Source organism: Natrix helvetica, assembly GCF_964273705.1.
Source record: "Natrix helvetica genome assembly, chromosome: 1".
Lineage (NCBI taxonomy): Eukaryota > Metazoa > Chordata > Lepidosauria > Squamata > Natricidae > Natrix > Natrix helvetica.
In genome coordinates, this window is record NC_138548.1 from 346,213,277 (window position 1) to 346,239,874 (window position 26,598).

Genomic DNA, 26,598 nt, shown 5'->3' on the forward strand with positions numbered 1-26,598 from the left:
CTTCAACTTCCAGAGTTCCTGTGAACAATTTTTTAAAAAAGTTTCAAAGGTAATATTTCAGAAGCAGAAAAAAAAATGAAGGGGCATAAAAGTGCTTTTATCACTTTTTTCTTATAACAATTAGCTGAACTCTGCCTTGTCTATCATTATTTTAGGCAGTCTGGATGCCCCGTTGGTCTTCATCCAAATATCACATCAGGCCCCCTTTTAGTTTCCAAGCCTCAATAGATTTAACTGTGGGGCATGACTGGTTAGGGGACTTCCTATGACAAACAAAGCACAGATTGCAACACAGTTGTGAGAAAGATGTGAAGAGAGGAATCAAACATTGAAAACTGTCTCACACCATCTCCTGAAATGGTTTGTAGGTTCCCTTTATTTCTTGAACACAGGTTTTTTTTTCCCCGGTGATGTCATGTGCTATTTTTGTGCTGTTAATAAAGGATCATTCTCTCCATTCTGAGGACAGTTTGAATTCGTAGAACTGTAGAAGCATCTGCGCTCAGTTGGAACTTGGTGCAGGAAATCACAGAGACCCATGGAATCATTTCAAAGAGGTGAGGAACGGAAAAAGTGTTGATAGATATTTTGGTTTTCTGATTCAGAAGAGGAAACTGAAAGGTTTGCTTAGCGTATCGTACCAAACGAAGCTTCAAGAGTAGTGGTGGGATGTAAAAAAGATGTGGAGGCTCTAGAAAGAGTGCAGAGAAGAGCAACAAAGATGATTAGGGGACTGGAGACTAAAACATATGAAGAACGGTTGCAGGAACTGGGTATGTTTAGCTTAAGAGAAAGAAGGACAAGGGGAGACATGATAGCAGTGTTCCAATATCTCAGGGGTTGCCACAAAGAAGAGGGAATCAAACTATTCTCCAAGGCACCTGAGGGTAGAACAAGAAGCAATGGGTAGAAACTAATCAAGGAAAGAAGCAACTTAGAACTGAGGAGAAATTTCCTGACAGTTAGAACAATTAATCAGTGGAACAGCTTGCCTCCAGGAGTTGTGAATGCCCCAACACTGGAAGTCTTTAAGAAGATGTTGGATAGCCATTTGTCTGAAACGGTATAGGATTTCCTGCCAAGGCAGGAGGTTAGACTAGAAGACCTCCAAGGTCCCTTTCAACTCTACTACTGTATTGTATTGTATTGTTCCTAAGCGGTTTCCTACCAGTTTGCTGAGAGGGCATTTTGTCTTCTCAATCCTAATTCTTGAACCGCTGTTCAAGTGGGAGGATTTTCTGCAAAATTTCTAGATGAGGAGTAAAAAATGTAGGTAGGTAGACAATCCATGAATTCTTCCATTTATCCAGTTCGTCCTTGTAGCTTTTGAGTGAATGCCCCGTTTAATATCACTAATGAAACCAAAATATTTTTGCTTTCTAGAAAAAACTAATTGTTGGATTCTTATTTCAGTTTTGAAATCACTGTTGTTTTGTCTGCTTAGTGATTTCTAACACTCCAGACTTGGCTATTTCTTAAATTTCTAAATATTTCTTAGATCTCTATCAATATGAAGATTGTTCTGTACTCATTCTGTATGTTTTGTAAGACTTTGGTTAGCAAAATCTGTGAAACCAGCTAGCATGGGTAGAAAACTATCGGTTATGACTCACCCAATTTTATTTCATTCAACAAAACTTGAATTCAACAAATCATGGAACAGCTCACAAATAAATATGAACCTCGCTTTTTGAAGAAATCTAGCATTTCAAACACGCTCCCAAAACCTTTTTCTGACATATATTTTAGAATCACTTCTGAGTGGTGTGATGGTCTAGCGGTGAAGAATCTTGTCTCCCATTTGGAAGGTTGAGAGTTATTTATTTATTATTCACACTTATAGACCGCCCCCTCTCCCGGAGAGGACTCGGGGCGGTGTACAGTCACTAAAATACATTGTAAAATACATACATAGAGTTCAATTCTAGGTAGCAGTAGATATTTCTCTCCTAGGTCCCATACAAAAATGCTGTGAGCTACCTCTGCTACCCCAAATTAAGGGATTACAGGATTGTAAAAAGGGAGCTTTAGTTTAGAATCAGTATCAATTCCCTAATAGTTGCATCTAGAGAAGAGACCAGGGGCTTTCTTTCATTGATATCAATAGGAAAGATCTAAATTCATCCCTAGAATTTTATTTTCCTTGTGTCCACAAAAGTTTTCAAATTACAGCAAGTGTTGTACCTTATGATTCTTGATGAATGTATCTTGTCTTTTTATGTACACTGAGAGCATATGCACCAAAGACAAATTCCTTGTGTGTCCAGTCACACTTGGGCAATAAAGAATTCTATTCTATTCTATTCTAAAAGTTCCATTCATTAATATGAAAATAATAGAGAAGATTGTGGTTGTTCTTTTCTCTGTGATTATGAAAGATTTCTTTAATTACTTTTTATTAAATGGAAATCACATTAAATAGGCAGCCCAAAGGGCTCTATTTCTCAGAGAAACCAATTTAATTTAGTAGTGAAGGCCCCAAACTAGAAGCCAGGAGGCTGTGAATTCTAATCTCACTTTAGGCATTTAAGCCTGCTGGGTGAATTTGGCCCAGTCCCTCTGTCTCAGCCCAACCTAACTCACAGGGTGATTGTTGTGGGGAAAACAGGAGGGGTAAAGAGTATTAGGTGAGTTCACTGCCTCAAGTTATTTATAAAAATAACAAAGGCACGTTTTGAAAAAAAAATCTAAATAAACTAAACCTAATCTAAATAGACCAGGATGGGCAGAAAGCAATTGAATTTATTGGTAAATTAAACAACCTATGATCCATGGGGGTCTTCTTTTACTAATATTAGTTAAACTTGAGAACAATTTCTGGTTTTCTGTCAGATCCCCCTTTGACTTTCCTTATGGGAAACTGGCAGGGCTTATTGGAAATGATGGTCATTGTTTATAGCTGACCACGTCAGGGTGATTGTGTAACACCCTGGAAGCAGCTATGACTTTGTCAAATTTCAAAAGAAATATTGGACACACTCTTTAAGCTAGCCCATTTGAAGTACCTTGATTCAAAATTTGTTGCTGTATGTTACAGGGTACTATTACAGATAATTGAAGTTACAACCTGACAGGAGAGTTTTAGTATTATCTAGCTCTGAGTTTTTGCAGTAGATTGGTTAAATTCCTTAGTTTCTAATTTTTAAAAAAATATTTAACAAATAACCCATCTCCAGCTTAAAGGGACTGTATGCTTTAAGCATCATGAGTTTTGTTTCATTGCAACAGTTGGATTTAATATTTATTCATTCTGCACATCTGTCTCTCCCTACTCTGCTGTAGATTAACTAGTTTTAAGGCAAGGATCAGCCAGGTTGGACTAAGAACAACATCATATCCACCAGGATGGCTTAAATAATAGTTATCATTTGTCTTTTGAAAAACTGATTTTGTGAATCAACTTGTTTCAGGTACTCCCAGGAATTTTGCACTACCTGCAATGCTACTCAGGAAAGGAAATGGATGGGTTTTTTATTTCTTCTGCATCTTTGCTATTGCTGTTTCAGTTTCTGTTGCCTGTGACAATGGACCAAGTAAGTATTCGTTTCCAATTTCCATCACTAATGTACAAATTATCTTGATCTTGTTATTTCCCCCCAAAGTGGCTTTTTCTAAGGTTCTTTCTAGCTGAGATACCATGAATCTAGCTATGACTCTTTAAAAAGTGTAATGCAACGTAGTGGTTAAGTGGATTCCTAGAAGGGAGGTGTGTGTATTTATTTTATTTATTCATTTGTTTTGTAAGGTTCCAGCCATTTCCCCGAGCCACTGAGATGCCAAAGAGAGAGAGACTCGAGACAAGGCTTGCAAAAAGTATCAGCTTTTATTTATGGCCATAGCAAAAGCTGGATGACAAAACTATATCCAAAACAATACAAACAAATGCATGTAAGGAATAGCCACCCCCTGGAAGAGTGGCTCAGAGTATTATATACATTTTGGACAGATAGAAAGAAAGTTTATCCAATCAGAGTCAAAGATTCATTACCAACACGATCTTTAAAGCATTCTTTTGTTCAAGCTCCTGTCTCCCTCTACCTTATCTATGGAGTATTCCTATAGCCTTGTGTAGGGGGTGGCAGCCCTCCTTTGCCAAGTTGTTTTTCAGCAGAATGTTTTAAGGATTTATGAGCCAGGTAAACTCCCTAGTTTGGTTCCTTTATCTATACCGTTTGATATTCCCGTGTAATAATTTCTTCTACTAGCTTTCAAAAATGTGCCTAGCTTTGAAGCCAAGAATAGAAGCAAGACGCAGCAGTGAGATAACATTTGCAGTCCAGTATTAAGGTTCCAATTTGCTAGGCTAGAAAAATCAGTAACAATTATATAGTAACATAAGCAATTCATAATAAAAGCAAATAGCCAATATTAATTCATATTGATTCATATACTCCTTCAGTTTAGTTTGTCACTCATGTACAAGATAACAGGAATAAGAATAAGCATGAATAAGAACACAGGAAATGGGGACAAATAAATGGGGACAGTAGGACAGGGATGTTAGGCACGCTGGTGCGCTTATGCACACCCCTACTTTCCAGATTTACTTATTCCAGAGGACTAAGACACAACTCAGCCCAAATCTCATGCGTAAGGGAAAAAAAGGGTGAAGAAAGCCCCTCCTGTTACATGTAGAGTACGCAAGCGCACTACAAGCCATTACTGTGCAAAAACCATTTTACTGGACAGTGAGTAGTACAACAGGAACAGGAAATGCATCACAGGAACAATAGAGATGAATCCTAGAGCGGCAATGTGATACAGGAAACAACTACAATAGAGAGGAATGAAAGAGCTGCATATAAAGAAGACATAACACCAGTAACACCTTCTTAACAGTTCCCAGAGTATATGGTAGATGCAGATGATTAGTTTCTCTGCATCGTATAATACATGTGGGTATATCAGAGGTGGGTTGCTACCGGTTCACACTGGTTTCGGTGAACCGGTAGTGCTATTAGGCCTGGGTCACAGAACTGGCAGTGACCCAGGCTGGCCACCCCCTCGAACCGGTTCCTTCAGTCACCACTGCTGTTGCTGTTTTTTAGGACTACCCGCATGTTTTTTAGCTGCACACGGGTGTGCAGTTCACAGTAAATTGTTCTGCGTATGTGCGAAGAACAAGTTACAGTGAAGTGCGCACGCACGCAAAGCAAACTGGCAGCAACGCTGGTAGGAACCCACCCCTGGGGTATATGCATAATTTTGCATTTGTTTGTTTATTTTGTCATGTTTATGTAGTATATATTGGAGGTGGTGACCTTTTGAAAGCTGTATGCAACAAAAATTTCATTTTAATGTATGCCGATTAGTGTATATTCAAAGTGACAATGAAGTTATTCTAAGTCTCTAGTCCTCAGGCTGGCAAGATTCTGTCTACAGGTGTGAAAAGAACTCGGCTTGGAACAATTGCCACATGTCATTCTTGGTTTTGGGCCTGACAAAATGGCCTGCATTTTACTAAAGAGTTAGTTCAGGAAATTAACAGGCAGGGCAAAAGGCATTGTTGCTTTGTTTTAAATCCTGGAATTGGAAGAATCGTAGTACAGGCGTTATTCTGTTTACTTTGAAGTCCTGCTTATAGCATTTTGATTCAAGATTTTTAGACATTTCCTGAACATAGACAAGCTTAAAGTCAATGGGACAATGCAGACAAAGGAAATTGCAGAAATAACAACATAGGGGACACCCTAATGAGACACTCTAATGGTCAGGAGGCTGTACACTAGTGAAGATCAGTGCTAGTCACAATGTTTAATAGTACCAGTGGTGGGTTTCAAAAATTTTTAGAACCTCTTCTGTAGGTGTGGCCTGCTTTGTGGGAGTGGCCATATGACCGGGTGGGAGTGGCTTGCCAGCCATGTGACTGAGTGGGAGTGGCTTGCCAGCCATGTGACTGGGTGAGCATGGCCAACTTGTAAAATGGGGTGAAACTCAATTAACAACGCTCTTGCTTAGCAACCAAAATGTTGGCTCAGAAACTCTGGCATTTGAAGCACGCAAGTCTTAAAGCTGTCAAGTTACAATACCCTTGCACCCCTAACCCTTTAGGGAAAAAAACCTCAGGGGTGTTCAAACTTGACAGCATTAAGACTTGTGGGCTTCAGGATTCCTCCTCTCGCTCGTCATCTTGATGATGTGCGGATGGGCAGGGGGAGGGAGCTGGGACTAAATGGCACTGTAGATTTGTGGAACCTCTTCTATAGAAGAGGTTAGAACTGGCAGGAACCCACCCCTGGATAATACTTACTGAGGTACAGGTACTTAACAAATTAAATATAGGCATTGTAGTTTCCAGGTCAAAGGAGGTATAATTTTGGTTCAAACAGACTTGTGTGCCTGAAATGATAAAAAATTATGAATTTCTTCTTCTCTTAACAGATGGTCCTGACTGTCGTCCCAAGCCCATATCTGTGGAGGAAGGTGAATCGGTGAAAGTACCCCTCCCTGCTTCTGGAATAATTGCAGACATCTGCATTTGGAACAACATTACATCAGTGTGGGAAACGGCGTGCCATTTTTTTCAGGAAGTTTGCCAACCACTTCTTCCTTATTTCAGAGAGGACATTTCCACAAAAGGAAACACATTTGAACTAAAAAATGCCAGCCACAAAGCCAGTGGGCTTTACAGGCTTCTGGATAATTCTGAAAACTGTATAGTGTCAGTGCAGATCTCTGTACTAAGTAAGTTTGCACAGGTGTTATTTAAAGTGCAGGTGCTGAGGTTGGGTCTGCTGGGGGAGAGGGGAACTCCATTGACCCAACTCCCATTTTTTTACAACTCCTGATTACCCAAAAATCATGGCACATAGTTGAGAAGTGGCAGTCTGATTGCTAATTCTTTTCCTGTTAAATGATTTTTTTATTTATATACTACTAAACCCCCTGTGTCTGTTTCATTATTTGTAATTGTCAATTGGGCAAAACAGTGCGTTATAAGGAAACAATTTTTGAATCAAGGCACCTATCATAGAACTAACTTAAAGAATATGTCCAAAATCCAGAAATGATAACTCCCCTGGGATTGAAATTGGGCAAAGCTGTGACTACTTCAAAGCGGTCATACCATCACTGCCCTAGTCATCTGCTGTATTGTGTTCATTATTTCTAATACTTCCTGCCAGCTTCCCACTAGGCAAATCAATGGGGAAGATGGCAGGAAGTCAAAAGTCGCTCTCACTGATTTTTTGATTGCCCATAGTCATTCCGTTTTTTTTGTTTATTTGTTTGTTTTTTTTGATAATGCAATATATTTGAAACAGTCACCCAACAGGTCACAGGTTATCTACCGGTAGTAACAGTTAAAGATTTCCCTCAAAATATACAAGCAGTCCTCAACACAAGAATCATAATGGAGCCTGTCCATTATAAGTCATGGCGGCGGTAAAGGGGTCACCCATGTGACTGGCCTGATTTTATGACCTTTTTAGTGCCAGTCATTAAGCAAACGAATTGTTGGCGATGGACCAGTTTTGTGAAAATGAGAATATTGCTTGACAGCCCTCTCTTAAGCAGTTTACAGAGCCAGCCTATTGCCCTCAACAATCTGGGTCCTCATTTTACCCACCTCAGAAAGATGGAAAGATGAGACAACCTTCCTGAATCAACCCAAAGTTATAAAACATGCCCATGTGATTGTAGGATACTGCAAATGGTTATGAATGCAGGCTGGTTGCTAAGCTCCCAAAGTGTAGCCATGTGACTGGGGATGGGGGTGTATGTGGTCCTGGGGAGATTCATCATAACTAAGTTGATGGCTATTAAGTAGATATAATGGATTCATCCAGGAACATCTGCAGATTATGGTTTAAAAGATGATGTCCACAACTGTGCAGTCTAATCTCTGATGGATTGTTATGTGAACTGATGCACATTAAAAAATGGGCATAGCTTCATATCAGTGACGTGCAGTGAGGTTTATGGCTGGTGAGGCTGGTGATGTCATCAGGAAGGCGGGGAATCGGACCACGTGTGCCTTTTCCCTTTTCCCTTTTTTTTCTTTTCATGATGAGAGCAGTGAGGCTCTGCCTCCCCTGCCTCCCCTGACCACACGTCCCTGCTTCATATATTTTTGTGACTGCCATCTTGAATTCCTTGCTCATACCCTGAAGGCAGCCACGGATTCAGAAGACCAGAAGGTGCGAGATTGTGATACACTATTTTCTCTCTTTTTTCCTCTCATTCTCCTCCCTTGTTTCTTCCAGGTGCAAGACCTACCATTTCCTCTTCTCATTCCGGAACCTTCAATATCCAATTGGCAAAATGGAGTAAGTAGAGGTGGAGGAAGCGAGAAAAGATACTCGCATTTTCTCTGAGTTCTGCCATCGAGTCTTAAATAGGAATGAAAAAAATAGTTCTGTTTGCATTTTAATGCAGATTTAAGGGATTAGCACTTCCCAAATCTAAACATTGGGTGCCCAATTCCCATCATCTCAGGATAAAATGGACCAATGTTGAGTTGGAAACAGGGCTTTGAGTTAGACCAGTGTTGGCGACTCTGGAGGCTTTAAGATGGGTGGACTTCAATTCCCAGAATTGAAGCCAGCCATCATGGCTAGCTAGGAAATTCTGGGAGTTGAAGTCCACCCATCTTAAAGCCACTAAGGTCGAGAAACATTCCCTTTAGCAAATTGTATGGGTAATTTCAACTGAATCAGAACATTTTCTGCAACTTTCTTTCATGACATTGCTTCCTTTATGGTGTATTATTTACATTATACATTTTTTACTTTATTTATTTATCTCACCATTTATTTCTTTACATATTGGTCATTGGTGGGAAGGGATTCACCTTTTGTGGTATGTATTAAGATGTTCCCACACTAAAATTCACTCCAGTTTTAAATAGGCAGAGGGTTTCAAATGAAAAAGCTGAGTCATCATGGGGGGTTTTCAGAATCTTACATCAGGATATCCTGCATAATGTGACAGTGAATCACTCTGTCTGGCTTCCGCTTGATGAACCGGCAAATGTTTTTTCTGGTAGGAGAAATTAAAAGCCGTGTTCATAGTTGGCTGAGTGAAGAACTCATGAAGAAGGATCACTTAGATTGTGCAGAGATGAATAGGTTGACAATGAAGATAAAGAGGAATCAGAGTACTTCAAGACGTGGGGAAGATTTTATGATTAGCTAGAGAAAGCAAGCTAGAAAAGAAAGTAGGGAGAAGATAAAGTACCCAGATGACGCACTATTAAATGGAAAAGGGGGGGGGGAGAAGGGGAAAAGAAAATATTAAATATATAAGTATATATTCAAGAACGAGATGTAAAGGGAGGGGGAACATAACTAGGGTACACTAGGGAAGATAAGGGAATAAGAAATGATACTAAATTATATTTGGGTTGGCGGAAATTCCATCCCAAGGAAACATAAACTGAGTTTTAAAATATTTACCAACAATAATAGAAAAAGAAAGGGAGAGAGGAGGATAGAATGAAAGGAAGACGTGGGAAAGAGGAAAGAGGTAAAGAGAGGAGGATGGAAGGGAGAGAAAGAGAAGGAGAGAGGGTAGGAAGGGAAAGGGGAAGAGCAGGAGTAGGAGAAAGGGAAGGGAAGAAGGAAAGGGAAGGAGAGGAGAGGAGGAAGGAAGGAAGTAGAGAGGGCAGGGAGGGAGAAAAGAAAGGGAAAACAATGAGTTACAAAAGGAGGAAGGGATTGTAAATAAAGCAACCCAAACTGTACTTTATAACTTATTAAATGAAATAATAAATGTATAAAAATGATAAATGTAAAGAATAACAACAATTATGTGAATGTATACTTAAAATGGTATATAAGAGAATAAAAACAAAAAATTCTTTGAGAAAAAAGGAGGATGGCTTATATGATCCATCCTCAAACATCCAGCTGTTGGATGATTAACTAAGAAAAGCTCCACAGTCTTTTTTGAGTGATGTGGCATCTTAGTGCATCAAATAAATGAATGTTTGGTGGATTAATCTATCTACCTTCTTCTTTCCACTTACAGGCGGTGTGGTGTGGCTCTGCTCTCTAGCAACAATTCCAATATTAGCAATTTTCAATTATCTATGAATGCACTGAAGACACCGCTCACTGGCCTTGATGGACTTTTCTGTGCATCCTATTATATTTTTAAGTTATTTTCTTACTGTGCAATATAGACTGTTCATAGAGCTGAAGTGGTGCAATGCAGGGGTGGGTTGCAGGCGGTACACCCCGGTAAGCTACAATGTGATGTCTTTGATAGGTACTGTTGCTTGCTCAATAAATTATGGTTGAAATAAATCAACAGTACTGAATCTTTCATCTGATGTGGAGAACGACAGGATGCAAGTCCAATCGATGATAATGGGTTTAAACAATGGAAAATAATAAGCAGGTTGACCTAGCTCAATAAACCACAGGTTGCTTCACCATGTTTCACTAAATAAACCACAACTGGCTAGATTCATAAGGAAGTACCAAGCTGAACCCTGACAGTGAATTAAAGCAGGAAAATTTTCTGGCTTAGACCAGAATGCATAACGTTGGATCCCAGAGCTGCCTTTGCACCCATCACAAAATCCTGAGGGTCACCTCCAGTGACCACCAAACATTTTCAGAGTGTGGCCCCCATACCTCACTTAAAAGGCCAGTTGCAAGATTCAGACTCCCAAAACCTGAACACTGGCTTGGCTCACTCATCATTCAGACACGTTCTGGCATGCTAATCTTGCTTCGTGCATTGTGTAAAATCCAGCTAATTGAGGTTTATGCCTTCAACCATATTTAAGCAAGCCACAGCTTAGCCCTTTGTGTTAAATACGACAAAATCCTGTAGCACCTTATAACCAAACTCTTTATTAGAAGTCAAGCATTTATGGGCTAGAGCAAGGGTCATCAACCTGCAGCTCTGGAGCCGCATGTGGCTTTTTCATCCCTCTGCTGCAGCTCCCTGTCACTGGTCGGCTCCACAATTGATAGGGTTTTCAGTTAGGATAGGTAGAGGAAAAAGGACGCCGTGCTAGGAGGAGACTCTGGTGGGGGAACCGGACTTCCGGTTGGCTCCATAATTGAACAGGGGGCTTCCGGTTAGGACCTTTGTGGCTCTTTGAGTGTTTAAGGTTGCTGACCCCTGGGCTAGAGTTACCTTAGCTTGCTCTAGGCGGACAATGAAGATGTGAGCATGGCTGGATATGTTTGGTTTACAGTCTCTGATAGAAGACCAGCAATGATTCTCAGGAGACATGAAGTGTCAGGCCTACAGAGATACTCACTAGGGACATCGACTGCTAGAAAAGCTGTCAGGTCTTCAATAAAGGAGAATATTTGTATACATATTTATAGCTCAGGTTGGTGCTCCCTGAATTTGGTACTTTCTTACAACATTTCATGACCCAACTAAGTAACATCATCAGTGCCAGTAGGGAATAGGATTTCACTAGCACTGATGTCACCTAGTTTGGGTCCTGAAATATCTGCAAGAAAACAAGCTCAGAGAGCACCAAGGAACCCTCCTCAGGGTAGATGTTCAAGGAAAAAGAACATCAAACCACTGTAGATGCTTTCAGGACTGCCTCTTGTAGAACTTGGATTGGATTAAGCTTGTTCTCCAGGGATACCTCCAACTTCCTGGTCGAACCATCTCCAGCCAATGGCTCTCCAAAATACATTGCACTTCAATCCCATCATCCCAGCAAACATGGAATGCTTTGAATTGCTAAAAGTCTGTGTATATTCTCAGTCATCCAGATCGTGGTTGTCCCAAAGGTGCTTTTTCAGGTGGCAACTGGACTTTCTGTTTTTTTTTTTTTCTTTTGAAGACGTTTCATTTCTCATCCAAGAAGCTTCTTCAGCTCTGACAGGATAATGGGGAATGGAAGGATTTACATTCCTTGCAGACAACTGGTCATTTGCATCCTTTTAGAGGGTCTTTGAAGCACTTGGAGGTTTATCTGTGTCCTCAAAGTCACCTGAATGGGGCTCCTGCAATTTTGTCCTCTGGAAATCCATTCCTACTCCCACCCCATTCCAAGCAGAGGCGGTATGCTTCCGGTTCACACCAGTTCTGGCGAGCCAGTAGTGGCAGCGGCATGAGGCTCCACCCACCCACCCAGGCATCATCAAGGACCATCTGCGCATGCACAAACCCACGGGGAAGGTTCTGCGCATACCCAGACATGCACGTTCCCGCTATCAAACCAGTAGTGAAGAAAATAGGATACCATTCCTGATTCCAAGGTTGTTCATCCCAAATTGTTTAGCTAGTTGCCACCTGAAAAAGCACCTTAGGGACTTTGACTTGCTAGTTGAGATTTACAAGAGTAGAAGTCCAACTATTTGGACAGCAAAATAAAAAAGCACTTGAGGAAATGGCTTTGTTCGGACCTGCAGCCGGTTCCTGCACCCATTTCTGAGAGCGCAATCTTCTAAGCACGTAAGCCTCGTGTCACATGCCAATGCTGTTAATGCCAAAAATGATTCATCCGTGCATTTGAGCCAGCAGTGGGGCTTACAACCCCTTTCCAGAAGGTGCAGAGCAAGGGCAAAGTGGTGCAATGGTAAGACTATACAGCGTTGAGTCCAAGGAACTTTCATCCTAGAAAGGAGAGTCCATCCACCCCACAACAAATACTTTAGTGGCTGAGAGGTTGAGGACATAGCCTGTTGCAAAGAAGGACTGCAGAAGATCAGCAACAAATTTTACAAGGCTGTTTTTGTCCACATCCACCTAACTTGGATGATTTTCACAAGTCAGGAAACATTGCTCAACCGGGGAGGAGGAGAAGGGAATTTCCATCTGATGCACCCTTGTCTCTCGCAGTCTGGAGTAAGACGAGGCAACATTCTGTAAAAAGAAGAACAATCTCTGACTTTCTTCAACACCTAGCGAGCAGAAGAACCAGGCAGTTGAAGCACAATCTTGTCTATTTTCAGACTTGCAACTTGATAAATTATGCAATACAATACAATACAATATCAGAGTTGGCAGGGACCTTGGAGGTCTTCTAGTCCAACCCCCTGCCTTGGCAGGAAACCCTATACCGTTTCAGACAAATGGCTATCCAACATCTTCTTAAAGACTTCCAGTGTTGGGGCATTCACAACTTCTGGAGGCAACTTCTGTTCCACTGATTAATTGTTCTAACTGTCAGGAAATTTCTCCTTAGTTCTAAGTTGTTTCTCTCCTTGGTTAGTTTCCACCCATTGCTTCTTGTTCTGCCCTCAGGTGCCTTAGAGAATAGTTTGACTCCCTCTTCTTTGTGGCAACCCCTGAGATATTGGAACACTTCTATCATGTCTCCCCTAGTCCTTCTTTTCATTAAACTAGATGTTCTCTCCCTGAAACCTTATTTACTTCCTTAAAGCAAAAGCAGTAACATTTCTAGGTTAAAAAAGAGAGAGAACTGGACCTTTGATTCATGTATTTTTTAAAATGCCATTTTTTATTTACTGAGATTTCAACCACCAGCTTAATCAAATGCCATACCTCCCTGCCCAGCTCAAACTAGACATACACCGTTCTGCATATGTTTTAGTCTCCAGTCCCCTAATCATCTTTGTTGCTCTTCTCTGCACTCTTTCTAGAGTCTCCACATCTTTTTTACATCGTGGTGACCAATTAGATTATATGTATCAGATTAATACTGAGTCTGTAGATCAATGAAAGCTTACCCATCTCCCACAGAACTTTAGCTTGGCTCTTGATTCAGTCTTTTTATTTTCTCCAGCCTAGTTGGATTATAAAAAGAGCTGTGGGGGCACAGTGGTTAGAATGCAGTACTGCAGGCTAATTCTGCTAGCTGCCAGCAGTTCGATCCTGACCAGCTCAAGGTTGATTCAGCCTTCCATCCTTCCGAGGTCAGTAAAACAAGGACCCAGATTGTTGGGGATCATAGGCGGACTCTATAAACCACTTAGTGAGGACTGTAAAGCACTGTGAAGTGGTATATAAGTCTAAGTGCTATTGCTATACCAGATCATACTCCCACTTAGATCCTGCAATAAAAGGTTGCCTGCCTAACAATGCTGGGAGGGGGCGGGAAACCCCCAAAACATTATAGTTGTGGTCCACGAGTACCACATCGACATCTGCCTGCCTTGAGGCTGCACAAGGATGTCACAGGTGCTGCCTCTGCATTGTATCCAGGAAGCATCAGTTTCTTGGGCCAAAGGCCACATGCTGGCTTTTCGCTAAGATGTTGGGAGATTTCCCCTCCCCAAAATGCATAGAACAGGATAGATAAATATCTAGATGGGAATCTATTTCCTTGGTGATTCCGTTCATTAAAAGAGAGAACAAACAAATCATCATCTCTTTCAGACAAGTCCTTTTCTTAGGAATCTCTGTGAGAGTAGGGTGAGAAAGTCAAGATAGCAATCCCAATAGCATGATTGCAATCGCCATCTCATTTCTTTTAACCCTTTCTGGAGAGATCCCTCTAAAGCAGGCATCTCCAGCCTTGGCAACTTAAAGACTGGTGGACTTCAACTCCCAGAATTCCCCAGCCGGCTGGGGAAATCTGGGAGATGAAGTCCTCCAGGTGTAAGGCCTGTAGTTATGTCCCTTTTAGGATCTTTGGCCTGCCACACTTTCTATTATTTCACTGTGCTGTTTCATTAGTGTAGTAGGGAGGAATAGAAAGGAGTAGAATTGTGGAATGTGTTGTTGTCATTCTTTTCTAGAAGCCAAGGTCATCTTTTGTCTCTGCACCTCTGCACCTGACCGGAACCAGCTATGTGGAGATGCCAGCGTGTAAGAAGAAGATTGGAACATGTGACGGATTTATGGGTGTGGGGATAAGATCATGAACTTTCAACTGGGTGGAATCCCAGGAAGCTTTAGATTTGGGATTCCCCAGATGTGCCAACATGTCTGACTTATTAAATTGGAACTTTAAGGATAGTTTTGCCTTGGACTCTGATTTAATTCTGCATGATATTTGGAATGCTGACACCAGGCTTAAAGTTGCCAAGGTTGGAGACCCCCTGCTCCTAAGACAGGTGCAATCATTTCAAAGAGATTTCCTATCAATGGAGCAGGGAAGTTTATCTAACGTTTTTCCAGGAATCTGTGCTTACTCTGTCTTGTCGAAATCCAAGTCCTTCATTTTCTTGATCTTGCAATGACAAGGGATTTGATAAGGTAGAAAGGCATCTCTGTCGTTGAGCCGTGGACTTCAGTAGCTCTCCCATCTCCAGAGAGAGAGGCAATCATCGAGATGGGGATGAGATCTAGAACCTCCCCCTCTCTACAAACCCCCCACAGATCTAGACTGAAAGATGGTGTGGTTGAATTTCAAGAGTCAGGCTGTACTAGGGTGTATATAAGGCAGGAGCCTTGAAGGACTGAGAGTTGATGGCAGAGTGAAGTTAGCATTGCTTGGGTATCACCCAGGAAGGAAATCTAAGACCTGCTCAAGCAAATATAGATAATCCTCAATTTACAACTGGTTCTTTAATGACCATTCAAAGTTATGGCGTAACTTGAAAAAGTTACTTATGAATTGTCCTCCGAGTTATGACTGCCTTACCGCCCCCCACAATAACAGGAATGTATTTTGGGTGCTTGGCAACCAGCTCACATCCACAACTGGTTTCAGCATCCAATGGCCGCATGATCACATTTTGCAACATTCATTTGCCATTTCCCAGTCCAAAAACATGCAACGGATAAGCTGGATTCAAACTTACAATCACATGATCCACTTAATCACCACGTGATTTGCTTAATGACCACGGTGACTCATTTAACATCTGTCATTAAAAAACACCCATAAAATCGAGCTTGGTTACATGAGTACAACAACTTACGGCCAAACTTTCAGGCCCAATAGTGGCCATAGTGAAGGATCACCCATCTTTTAGTAGATCCTGCAAATGTTGAAAATCCTGACGCTGAACGATAGGTGGTCCTCAACTTAGGACCACAATTGAATCCAAACTTTCTGTTGCTAAGCAAGACAGTTGTTAAGTGAGTTTGCCCCATTTTACAACTTTCCGTGTCCCAGTTGTTAAGCGAATCACTGCAGTTGTTGAGTTAGTAACAGGGTTGTTAAGTACATCTGGCTTCCCCAGTGACTTTGCTTGAAGGTTGCCAAAAGTGATCACATGACCCCAGGATGCTGTGACTGTCATCAATATGAACTAGAATTGCCAAGCATCCAAATTCCAATCACGTGACCATGGGGAGGCTGCAATGGTCAAGAGTGTGAAAAATGGTCATTGGTCACATTTTCAGTGCTTCAAATGGTCATTAAATGAACTGTTGTAAGTTGAGGACTACCTGTATTGTCTTTCCCACCAAGGAAAGAGCATATCAAGTAGAGGTGGTATTCAGCCAGTTCTGACCGGTTCTAGCAAACCAGTAGCAGAATTTTTGAGTAGTTCGGAGAACCGGCAAATACCACCTCTGGCTGGCCCCGCCCCCATCTATTCTCTGCCTCCCGAGTCCCCGCTGGTCAGAGTCCCAGCTGATTGGCTGGGTTTTCTTCTGTTGCCCTGCACAGGAGATCAGAGCTGGAAAGCAGGTTAGTGGGGTGGGGAGGGTATGGAGATTTTACAGTATTCTTCCCCTGGAGTAGGGTGGAAATGGAATTTTTACAGTATCCTTGCCCTGGAGAGAGGAGAGAATAGGGATTTTGCAGTATTCTTCTGCTGCCATACCCACCAAGCCAAGCCCACAGAACCGGTAGCAAAAAAGAAAATTGAATCCCACCACTTATATCAAGGTTATCTTTAACTCTCCATTCAGCAAACTGGACAAGCAATATGACGGAGGGCTAGAGGAGAAACTCAATACATAGCCATTTACCTCTGCTATGATGAATCCGAGGAGACAGAGAATCAGGCCAGCTAAGCTCAGTCGGATGATATTGGTCACCGTATAGTCTCTGCCAAATTCCGCCTTTACCAAAGAGACCGGAGCTGCCACAAGAGACATTGGACAGGATCACCACCATGATTTCCTCAGGAAGAAGCAAGAGGAAAGAATTCACAAAAAACCTTCCTGTCAACTCCCAACGTTGTCATAGTAACAGAAGGAGGGGAAGTGCATTCCACTCATACTGTCGACTGAAGTCAGATCTCAGACTACCGCAGCAGGCTTGGGAGGGGTGCATCTCATAGGGCAGCAATGGCGAACCTTTTTTGGCTCACGTGCCATGTGGGGGGAGCGCAGTGGGGTTGTGTGCAGGCATGCCGCACCCATAATGCAATGTGCAACACCCCCCCAGTGCGCATGAGCACACTACAGGCGCAAACACCCCCCCCATTTTTGCATGCTTTTTTCGCCTTCCCCAGGCTCCAGAGGCTTTATAGGAGAATGGGGAGGGCGAAAACAGCCTCCCCTGCCCCCCCCCGGAAACCCTCCGGGCTTCAGAGGCCTTCAGGAGGCTTCCCTGAAGCCTCCGGAGCAGTCAAAATGATCCTCCAACTTCCGGTTTGCTCGGAGGGTCATTTTGAGTGCTCCAAAGGCTTCAGGGACCTTCAGGACGGTTCCCTGAAGCCTCCAGAGCAGTCAAAACGAACCTCTGAGCAAACCGGAAGTCCGTTCCCAAACTTCCGGTTTGCCCTTAAGGCTGGTTTTTTGCACTCCAGAGGCTTCAGGGAAGCTCATGAAGCCTCCGGAGGGCCTCTGGGGGGGTGAGGGAGGCTCTTTTCACCCTCCCCAGGCTCCTATAAAACCTCTGGAGCCTGGGGAGGGTGAAAAATGGCTTTTAAAAAAGGGTGAACTCAGCTGGCCAGTGCGCGCATGCACGCTGGCCAGCTGACAGGGGTTCGCCATCACTGTCATAGGGGAATGTGATTTATGACACAGACTGAGGGGTAAAGTGCAGCTATAAATCAAACAAAGCTTAGACCTGACTGTGAAAAGATCTTGCCTATGATGCTCCTAATAAATGACTAGTTTTGTATTGAAACTTGACTCGATACTCATGAATCAATTAGGGCATTATTAGGAAACCTTACACTTCCATTCCCGAGTGTCTCAAGCTGCAGAGCTGGCCAACAACCAGCAGCTGGGAATAGCAAGGAAGCCAAGCTCAGTGAAACATGAGTATGAACTTCCTGCCGTGAGAAGAATAGCTGGACAAAGGAACTGCCTCAGGGGTGGGTTGCTCCCGGCATTACTGCCGGTTCGGTATGCGCAAAAATTTTGCTAGGTGCGCATTTGCACAAAAATAGGTCTGTGCATATGCAAAACTTTAAAAATAGAAAAATAAATGTGTGCAATTACAATTGTTCTGTGCTGCACAGAACCGAAAATCAAGATGGTGGCCCCCGGGGAGAACTGGTTTTGGGGCATGGCAGGCCTGGGTCGCTGAAGGTTCCAGCGACCCAGGCCACCAAACCACTACTGGTTTGGCTGAACCACTCCAAACTGGTCCAAACCAGTAGGAACCCACCTCTGAACTGCCTGCTTCAAGAGGTGGCTGGCTCTGCTTAGTAAGAAACATGTAATCATCAAATTATAGAAGGGGAAGGGACCTTGGAAGTTTCTAGTCTGAATTCTGCCCAAGTCAAGAGTCCTTATATCATTATGAAGTCTTAATACCACTTTATAATGCCTTGGTAAGACCACACTTCGAATATCGCATCCAGTTTTGGTTGCCACACTATAAAAAAAGATGCTGAGACTCTGGAAAGAGTTCAGAGAAGAGCAAGAAAGATGATTAGGGGACTGGAGACTAAAACATATGGTAAGGTGTTGCCTCTCCACTCTTCCCAAGAAAGCAGGACTCTGAAACTGAAACTGCAGTGGTTCCAAACGGAGCTTTATAATTGGAAGGTTTGTGATAACAAGAAATCTAGGCAAGAACTGAAGCTTCTCACTTAAAAACCAGCTATGTAAAGCAATGCTAACCAAACCCCTCCCACCCTACATCATTGCAGGGTAACAGAAACAGAGATTAACACAGTAGTGCAAAAAACAGAAACTTCATATCGAAATTAGCACAGTAATGCAGGAAACAGAAACAGAAACTGGAAACAGGAACTTCATATACAGACCACTTCATTCCTTCCCCTTTTCCTCCCACCAAAATCCCAATGTTGCTGTAGAAATATCTGGGACCTGATACATATGAAGAACGGTTGCTGGAAATGGACATGTCTCACTCTAGTGAAAAATGTCTAAGGGCAACATGATAGCAGTATTCCAATATTTTAAGGGCTGCCACAAAGAAGAGGGGGTCAACCTATTCTCCAATGCACCTGAAGGCAGGACAAGAAGGAATGGATGGAAGTTAATCAAGGAGAGGACCAACTTAGAACTAAGGAGAAATTTCCTGACAGAACAATTAATCAGTGGAACAGCTTGCCTCCAGAAGTTGTGAATGCCCCAACACTGGAAGTTTTCTAAGAAGAGATTGGACAACCATTTGTCTGAAATGATATAGGGTTTCCTTCTTGAGCACGGGTTGAACTAGAAAACTTCCAAGGTCCCTTCCAATTCCATTATTCTGTTCTATTATCATGGATAAATGAATATCGAATCTTTTCTTGGTTATTCAATCAAGGTCAACAATTCAATTGATTGACATGAAACAGGCAGAGTTATCTGATACTGAAACAGCATCGTATGCTTCAAGATTTGGAAGGAGAAAGTCCATGCCAATATGTCTTCTTCTAAAGCCAGACAGATATTGTGAGCTGGTTGTCCAGCACCCATAATATGATGACATCACTGTGGGGTGGTAAGGGAAAAAGAGAAGATTAAGTTATTGCACATTTAATAGTTATGCAATGAGGGAATTTCCTCCAATGTGGCTGGTGCGGTAACCTATTCCTGTTGAATTAGCGCATGCGCTCAAAAGCCCAATTGGGCTTATTATCTGGGGAGGTCTTATTTTCAGGGAAACAGGGTAAAATGTCACAGGTTTCAACACAGAAATGTGGGAACATTACTAAACATACTTTCTAATTCAGTTTGCATCTTCCAAACTTTGCATTTGGAAATTTTCCAGTTCAGATTGTATCTTGCATACTTCCAAAACTCCATATCTATACACAGTGCTTGATTATAAGATGTGGTGGCGCAATGGTTAGAATGCAGTACTGTAGGCTAATTCTGCTCACTGCCGGCTGACTGCAATTTGGCAGTTCGTATCTCACCAGGCTCAAGGTTGACTCAGCCTCCTGTCCTTCCGAGGTGGGTAAAATGAGGTCTCAGATTGTTGGGATATGCTGACTCTGTAAACCACTTAGAAAGGGCTGTGAAGTGGTATACAAGTTATATTGCTATTGATGATTTTATTATTATTATTATTATTATTATTATTATTATTATTATTATTATTATTATTATTATTATTATTATTATTATTATTATTATTATCATCATTATTATTATTTACTAGCAAAGATCAAAACAATTAACTGCTAAAATCACCAAAACAGAGAGGGAGAAAACCATAAACACCAGGCAACAATATATATCAGTGTCTCTCAACTTCAGCAAATTTAACAGGTGCTGACTTCGACTCTCAGAATACCCCAGGAAGTATGATTGGACTAGATGACCGACAAGGTCCCTTCCAACTCTGTTAAATCCGTATACTGGAAAGCAGGTGATCCCTCTTTAACATGTGATGGATGGAGATAATGTCTAAAAGCATGATTAAGTTTCATGTTCCAGTACCTGATAGTCATTTCCCCCTTCCATATTCCATTTAATTCCTGGTTTTCTTTTCTAATTATTTCCATCTCCCATACAAACCTGCTACATTTGTCCTTTTGCTAGAAGAGATCCCTCTTCTCTGATCATCAAAGGCAGCACCATTCAAAGGGGGATTGCTGGTTCCTGTTAAGATTTTTTTTAAGACATTATTTTTTTAATGCTAAGCACACCTCAGCCCTTTGAGGGTTTCTTCTGTTCACTTTCCCAAACAAGAAACACAATCGGAGGAACTAATTCTACTTTATTGTAAAGCTACATTAACAAAATCTTGGAAGTCTAAAAATGCAAATCTCCCAGCTAGGGGAGGGGATGACCAGGCTGAGCCCGAGGGAGGGGTCAAATCAGTGGTGGGTTCCTACCCATTCGGACCAGTTCGGCCAAACCAGTAGTAGTTTGGCGGCCTGGGTCACTGGAACCGGCAGCGACCCAGGCCTGCCACACGCCCGAACCAGTTCTCCCAGAGCCGTCGTAAAGGCCACCATCTTGTTTTTTTGCTTCTGCGCATGCGCAGAGCAATTTTCATTGCATTTATGGTCAAATGTGCATGTGCGCGGAGTACATGTCTGGCACTCGTGCAAAATTGCGCATGCACCGAACCGGCAGTAATGCCAACAGCAACCCGCTCTTGGGTCAAATGCGTCATCATTCCCTAGTCCCTTTGTGCCCACAAGAGATCTATGTCCAGCCCACCTTGAATTCCATTGGCTCTTATCTACCGCCAATTTGCTTTGATTTCCCAATTAAGAAAAATCCTCTCCCAAATCAGCTGCTTACTCCCTCATGAATAAAGCAGGGATTGGAGAGCTGTTAGGGATGTAACTCTAGTCTTGGCTTGGCAATGTATATAAGCCATGATTGCAACAAATGTATCTGTTACTTTAAATGCTAGAGAGATGTAATTGAATGCTAATTGCTTTAAGAAGCCATATAAGGAGGAAGGAACTATTACAGTCACAAACCACCACCACCACCACCACTGGTTACTGATTCTCCTGATTGTTACTGACTGTTACTGTATGAGCTTTGTTTTGGAGAGAAGACCATGTATTGGATGGTGGCTAGTCTGTAACTAAGTTACCTGTCTACATGGTGAATTGTGAGTTGAGCAACTGTAATTTCAACGAGTTGTAAATAGACTGTATATACTTCAAGACTGCTGATAGTCTGTTTGGAGACTATTTATCCTATTTCTGTTACGCAAGTAAAGCTATTCCTTGTATTACCTTCGGTGGCTGTGAGTGACTATTCACCGGCGTATTCATTACTAACTTCCGCTGCACAACTCTAGTCTCCTAACGGGGATAGACTTAACAAGAGCCATGATCCAGCAGCAACCAGGAGTGAATGTTCAAGAAAGTCAAACTGACACCATAACCATCAAACCCTGATCCATTTTTTTACGTGTGTATCACACACAATACACCTAAAAAGAAATGGGGCTTCAAATTGTGCAGCACAGCTGCGCTCGTAACCTGTCCCAAGGTGGGAGGAGAATTTCTCCCAAGCATATGTGGAATAACAGAGCAAGTATAAGTATTTCATGCAGAGAATTCCGGTATTCAGATGTATAGACCAGTGTTTCTCAACATTGGCAATGTTCAGGTGTGAGGACTTCAACTCCCAGAATCCCCCAACCAGTCCTGCTGGCTGAGGAATTCTGGGAGTTGAAGTCCACACATCTGAAAGTTGTCACATTGAGAAACACTCGTATAGACTTCAGATCCCAGAATTCCACAGCCAGCAAAACCACTGATGAGAAATCTGGGAGTTGAAGTCTACACAGCTGAGCATGCCCAAGATTGGGAAACACTACTCTAGTCAAAGAGCAACTTGGAAATATGGGCATTGCTGTCCAATCGGCAGCAGATTTGGCCATCATGACTTAGCTGTGAGGTGCTACTGTATATAGAAAACTGTTGTGGCCCAGCAGGATCCGTTGGAGCTGCAACCAGACTCCGGCAGTGAGGGGCCTTATGAGTCGGCTCTGGAAGATGTGGAGGACCCTGGACAAGGTTCCGACTTCGAGCAGGGATCAGAGAGGCTGGCTGGCCACCAGGAGGCGCCTGAGGCATGGAGCAGCGGTGAAAGCCAAAGGGAGTGTGCTCCTGACATCATGCCTTGGAGCAGTGGGGAGGAGACAAGGGAGTTGGTCCTGGACGCCTGGAAACGGAGGGCTGATAGACGTAGAGAACAACTACACAGATACAGAAGATAATTGGGCCCAGGTGGTTGTAATTAGGCTCCTCTCAAGATTGTATAAAAGGAATGACTTTCCTGGAGGCTGGTTGCAGGATTCAACTTAATTACCAACGCTGGAGAAGCTCTCGTGTCTGTGTCTTATCTTGGAAGTCTGGATTGCTGCCAAGGTCTAGTCAGTGTGTTAATTTACTGTGAATAAATCGTCTAGCAGTATTCTTGTCTTGGAGTGCTTTGGTGTATGAAGAGGGGGGTCAGAACAGAAAACAGTTGCTTTGAGTGGACCTGAGAACTTCAATCCAGACAATGTGGGCTGGGAAATAAAATTAAGGCCATTCCTTCATCTGCTTTTAATATTTTAATAGCCTCAGGAGATGTAAAGATTATTGAAAATGTTATTGAAAATGTATTCATCTTAAAGGTCTAGTGTAAGCCATATAAACCAGATAAAGCAATAAAGTCAAAACAAAGAAATAACATTTAATGTCAATAAATAAAACTTAGGGTCCTCCCATCAACTGTGTCCAGGGGGGAAGTCAAGGGGGCCACAATTACACAGCACAGAACAAGAAGCAACAAATGGAAACTAATCAAGGAGAGAAGCAACCTAGGACTAAGGAGAAATTTTGTGACAGTGAGAACAATTAATCAGTGGAACAACTTGCCTCCAGAGGTTGTGGCTGTTCCAACACTGGAGGTCTTTAAGAAGATGTTGGATAGTCATTTGCCTGAAATGGGATAGGGTTTCCTGCCTGAGCAGGGGGTTGGACTAGAAGATCTCCAAGGTCCCTCCCAACTCTGTTATTCTGTTATTCCTGCACAACTCTGATGCCATGCACAATTGTATTGCAGTTGACATCTCAACTTTCTTGACTTCTCAAGAGATGTCCTTCCCCGCAAGTACAGACCTATTTTCATTCTCTTACCATTGATCACAGTTAGGTTGATGTTGGCTGACACTCGGACCCCCAAAGCCAGCACCTTGATGTCATAAATTCCCGAATCTTCTACTCTGGCATCCCGTAGTATCAGCGAAGTGTCTTCGGAAGACCACTCTGCTCGGTGCCTGTATCTCTCTGCTTTCGCCACTGTGATCTCGCAAGCATCCCACCACTGACGGGTACCATTGTCTGCCTTGCAGTTATCAGCTTTCACAATCAACACCAGCCATGGGCCGGAGATGAAACGCCATCGGATCTGGAAGTAGGTGGGCACCGAAGAAGAGAAATTCAACAAGACTGGAAGCAAGGCGGTCTTACCATGAGAGACAGAAACTGGGAATGAAGGCGTAGACAGCACAAGGCCTGCAGCAGGGCCTGGGGAAGAAGAGAACAGGAGAAGGTATTAGCAGCGAGGTCTACAGAATACAGAATAAGAGAGGGAAGGGACTTTGAAGGTCTTCTAGTAAAACTCCATGCCCGAGCAGGAAACTCTATACCCGTGATGGCGAACCTATGGCATGTGTGCCATAGGTGGCATGCGGAGCCATTTCTGAGGGTATGTGAGGCCAGCTGATTTTGGGGCTTGATTTTCGGCCGTTTTTTGCCCTCTGGAAGCCTCCGGAAGCCTCCGGAAGGCAAAAAAACGCCCAACACGCAAACCGGAAGTTCGGGAACAGACTTCCGGTTTGCGCATTGGGCTATTTTTTGCCCTCCTGAGACTTCAGGAAAGCCTCCTGAAGTCTCCAGAAGGAGAAAAATGGCCCAATGGGCAACCCGGAAGTCCGTTCCTGAACCTTTGCATGTTGGGCCATTTTTCGCCCTTCCCAAGCTCCTAGAAAGCCTCAGGAGCCTGGGCGGTGCGAAAAACGGACCTACTGGCCTCACTGGAAGTCAGAAAACAGGCGATAGTGCGTGTGTGTGCTTTTGGCACCCATGGCAAAAAAGGTTCACCATCACTGCTCTATACCATTTCTGACAGATGGCTCTCTAATCCAGTGATTCCCAACCTTGGCAAGTTGAAGATGTCTGGACTTCAACTCCCAGAATTCCCCAGCCAGCATGCTGGCTGGGGAATTCTGGGAGTTGAAGTCCAGACATCTTCAACTTGCCAAGGTTGGGAAACACTGCTCTAATCTCTTTCTTAAAAACCTCCATTGATGGAGCACCCATAGTTTACAGAAGCAACTCATTAACTAATTGTCAACGATTAATTGTCAGGAAATTTCTCCTTACTTCTAATTTGGATGCCACTTTAATGATCTTCCATCCATGGCTTCTTGTCCTGCCCTCGGGGGCTTTGGAGAACAGGTTGAGCCACCCTCTCCTTTGTGACAACCTCTTAGCTATTGGAAGACTGCTATTATTTCTCTTCCAGTAATCTAACAATATTATAATAATCTACTAATAATAATCTAATCCAGCTCCTGCAAAGAGAAGAACTAGATCTGATTCTCTGTTGAGCTCCATCATCTTCTTTCTTTTCCTAAGCCATTCCTTATCACTGGAGAAAGATCTAACCTCCCTTTTGCTAATGGTATACAAGCATTCCCCCCCACTTCTTGAGGGTACCACAAAGTCAGAAAACAGACTCCATTGGTGTTGCGGAGACCATACTAAGCCCTCATTGCAGCCTACATCAACCCAAGGGTGTCCTTCAATGGCCCTTTATTTCTAGGTGGGTTGATGTGAGGTAGAGCTCCATGTTTTTTTTAACAAAGTTTTTTGAATTTTTTTGTTACATAATTCAAAGTTCTTTTATGAACAAAGTGTTGTCCGGATTTCCCCTTTAACATTTTCACATATACATAATACATTTTACATCGTATTTCCATTTTCAATTTTTGCCGTATTCCTTTCATATCTTCCAATTTTTAATGTTTATTATATACCTAAAAATGTGTTTTTTTTTCCCTTTAAAATAAACCAAATTCATCACCTCCGTTCCCATCTATTTTTCTACAAGTAACATGTGTCTTCAAATTGAGTTTTGTATATAGTAAACATTTAACATAATTACTTTGCACAGTTAAAGGTATTAATATAACTCACACCCAACCTAATTAGATATATACTATTACCATGCTTAGAATATTGCATTTCATTCTACTAAATGGAGCTCCATGTTGAAAAGCTTTGAAGTTTATTTAAACCAAATCCCACCCCACCCCTTCTCTTTTGACGCTGCCAAAGAATTCCACCATCACCATCGCTGCCATGCTTTGCTCTGTAGAACATGGGCTGCCTGAAGCTCCCATCTCAAGAAAAGGTTTTCTGTCTCTTTCCTGCTCAGCAAAGCAACCTCTTTACTCACCCACCAGCATCAGGAGCAGCCACAGACTTTGCATCGCAGCCAAGACGGTCTTCTCCTCTGCCTTTGGAGCACTTTCTCCCCTGCCCATCACTTTCCCTTTGTCGGTTCATTTCACTTCCACCTTCCTCTGCTCCATTTTGAGGAAGTGTCCCCCATGGAGCCAGGCCTTTACCCTACGTCCGCCTGGCTCCAGCAAAATTCTGCCAGCTCGGCTCAAATATAAAAACAACGGTTTAAGGCCTTTTCCACAATGTGCTGTAGCCAAGGAGGGGGATATTGGTCAACAACGCACCCATCCTCCTTCCTGGAGGTCCCCCCACCCACCCAGTTTACATCTCACTATCTGACTTCCAGAGTATGTGGACCAAAGACTTTCCACAACAACTTCAGTCTCCTTCAGTCCTGGATGCAGGAATGGTCAACTCCTCCTCCTCCAGAGTGTCACAACATTCCCTGCTTTACAGATGGACCTAAAGGATTCAATCTACCCAGGGGTGGGTTCCAGCCGCCGTTACTGCCGATTCGCTG

At 42.7% G+C, this 26,598-nt stretch overlaps 2 protein-coding genes across 4 annotated transcripts; one reads left to right on the plus strand and one right to left on the minus strand.

Moving 5' to 3' along the window:
- Nucleotides 1-482: 482 nt before the first annotated feature.
- Nucleotides 483-10,259, plus strand: LOC309384084 (uncharacterized protein). The gene is made up of 5 exons (XM_081937270.1): nucleotides 483-557; nucleotides 3,411-3,533; nucleotides 6,382-6,684; nucleotides 8,205-8,267; nucleotides 9,970-10,259. The coding sequence occupies exons 1-5, from the start codon at nucleotides 539-541 to the stop codon at nucleotides 10,032-10,034; spliced, it is 573 nt and encodes a 190-aa protein (XP_081793396.1). The 5' UTR covers nucleotides 483-538; the 3' UTR covers nucleotides 10,035-10,259.
- Nucleotides 10,260-11,794: 1,535 nt separating this feature from the next.
- On the minus strand, nucleotides 11,795-26,185 carry LOC309385118 (uncharacterized protein). 3 transcript variants are annotated; one of them, XM_081939218.1, is made up of 5 exons: nucleotides 26,075-26,185; nucleotides 23,745-24,134; nucleotides 20,662-20,745; nucleotides 16,756-16,868; nucleotides 11,795-12,789 (listed from the first exon to the last, which is right to left on the minus strand). In XM_081939218.1, exons 1-5 carry the CDS (start codon nucleotides 26,178-26,180, stop codon nucleotides 12,673-12,675), a joined length of 810 nt encoding a protein of 269 aa, XP_081795344.1. In that variant the 5' UTR covers nucleotides 26,181-26,185; the 3' UTR covers nucleotides 11,795-12,672. The 3 variants fall into 3 exon arrangements, with proteins under 3 accessions (XP_081795344.1, XP_081795345.1, XP_081795346.1); XM_081939219.1 differs by having other exon boundaries at nucleotides 26,071-26,155; XM_081939220.1 differs by lacking the exon at nucleotides 20,662-20,745.
- Between the last annotated feature and the right edge of the window lie 413 nt (nucleotides 26,186-26,598).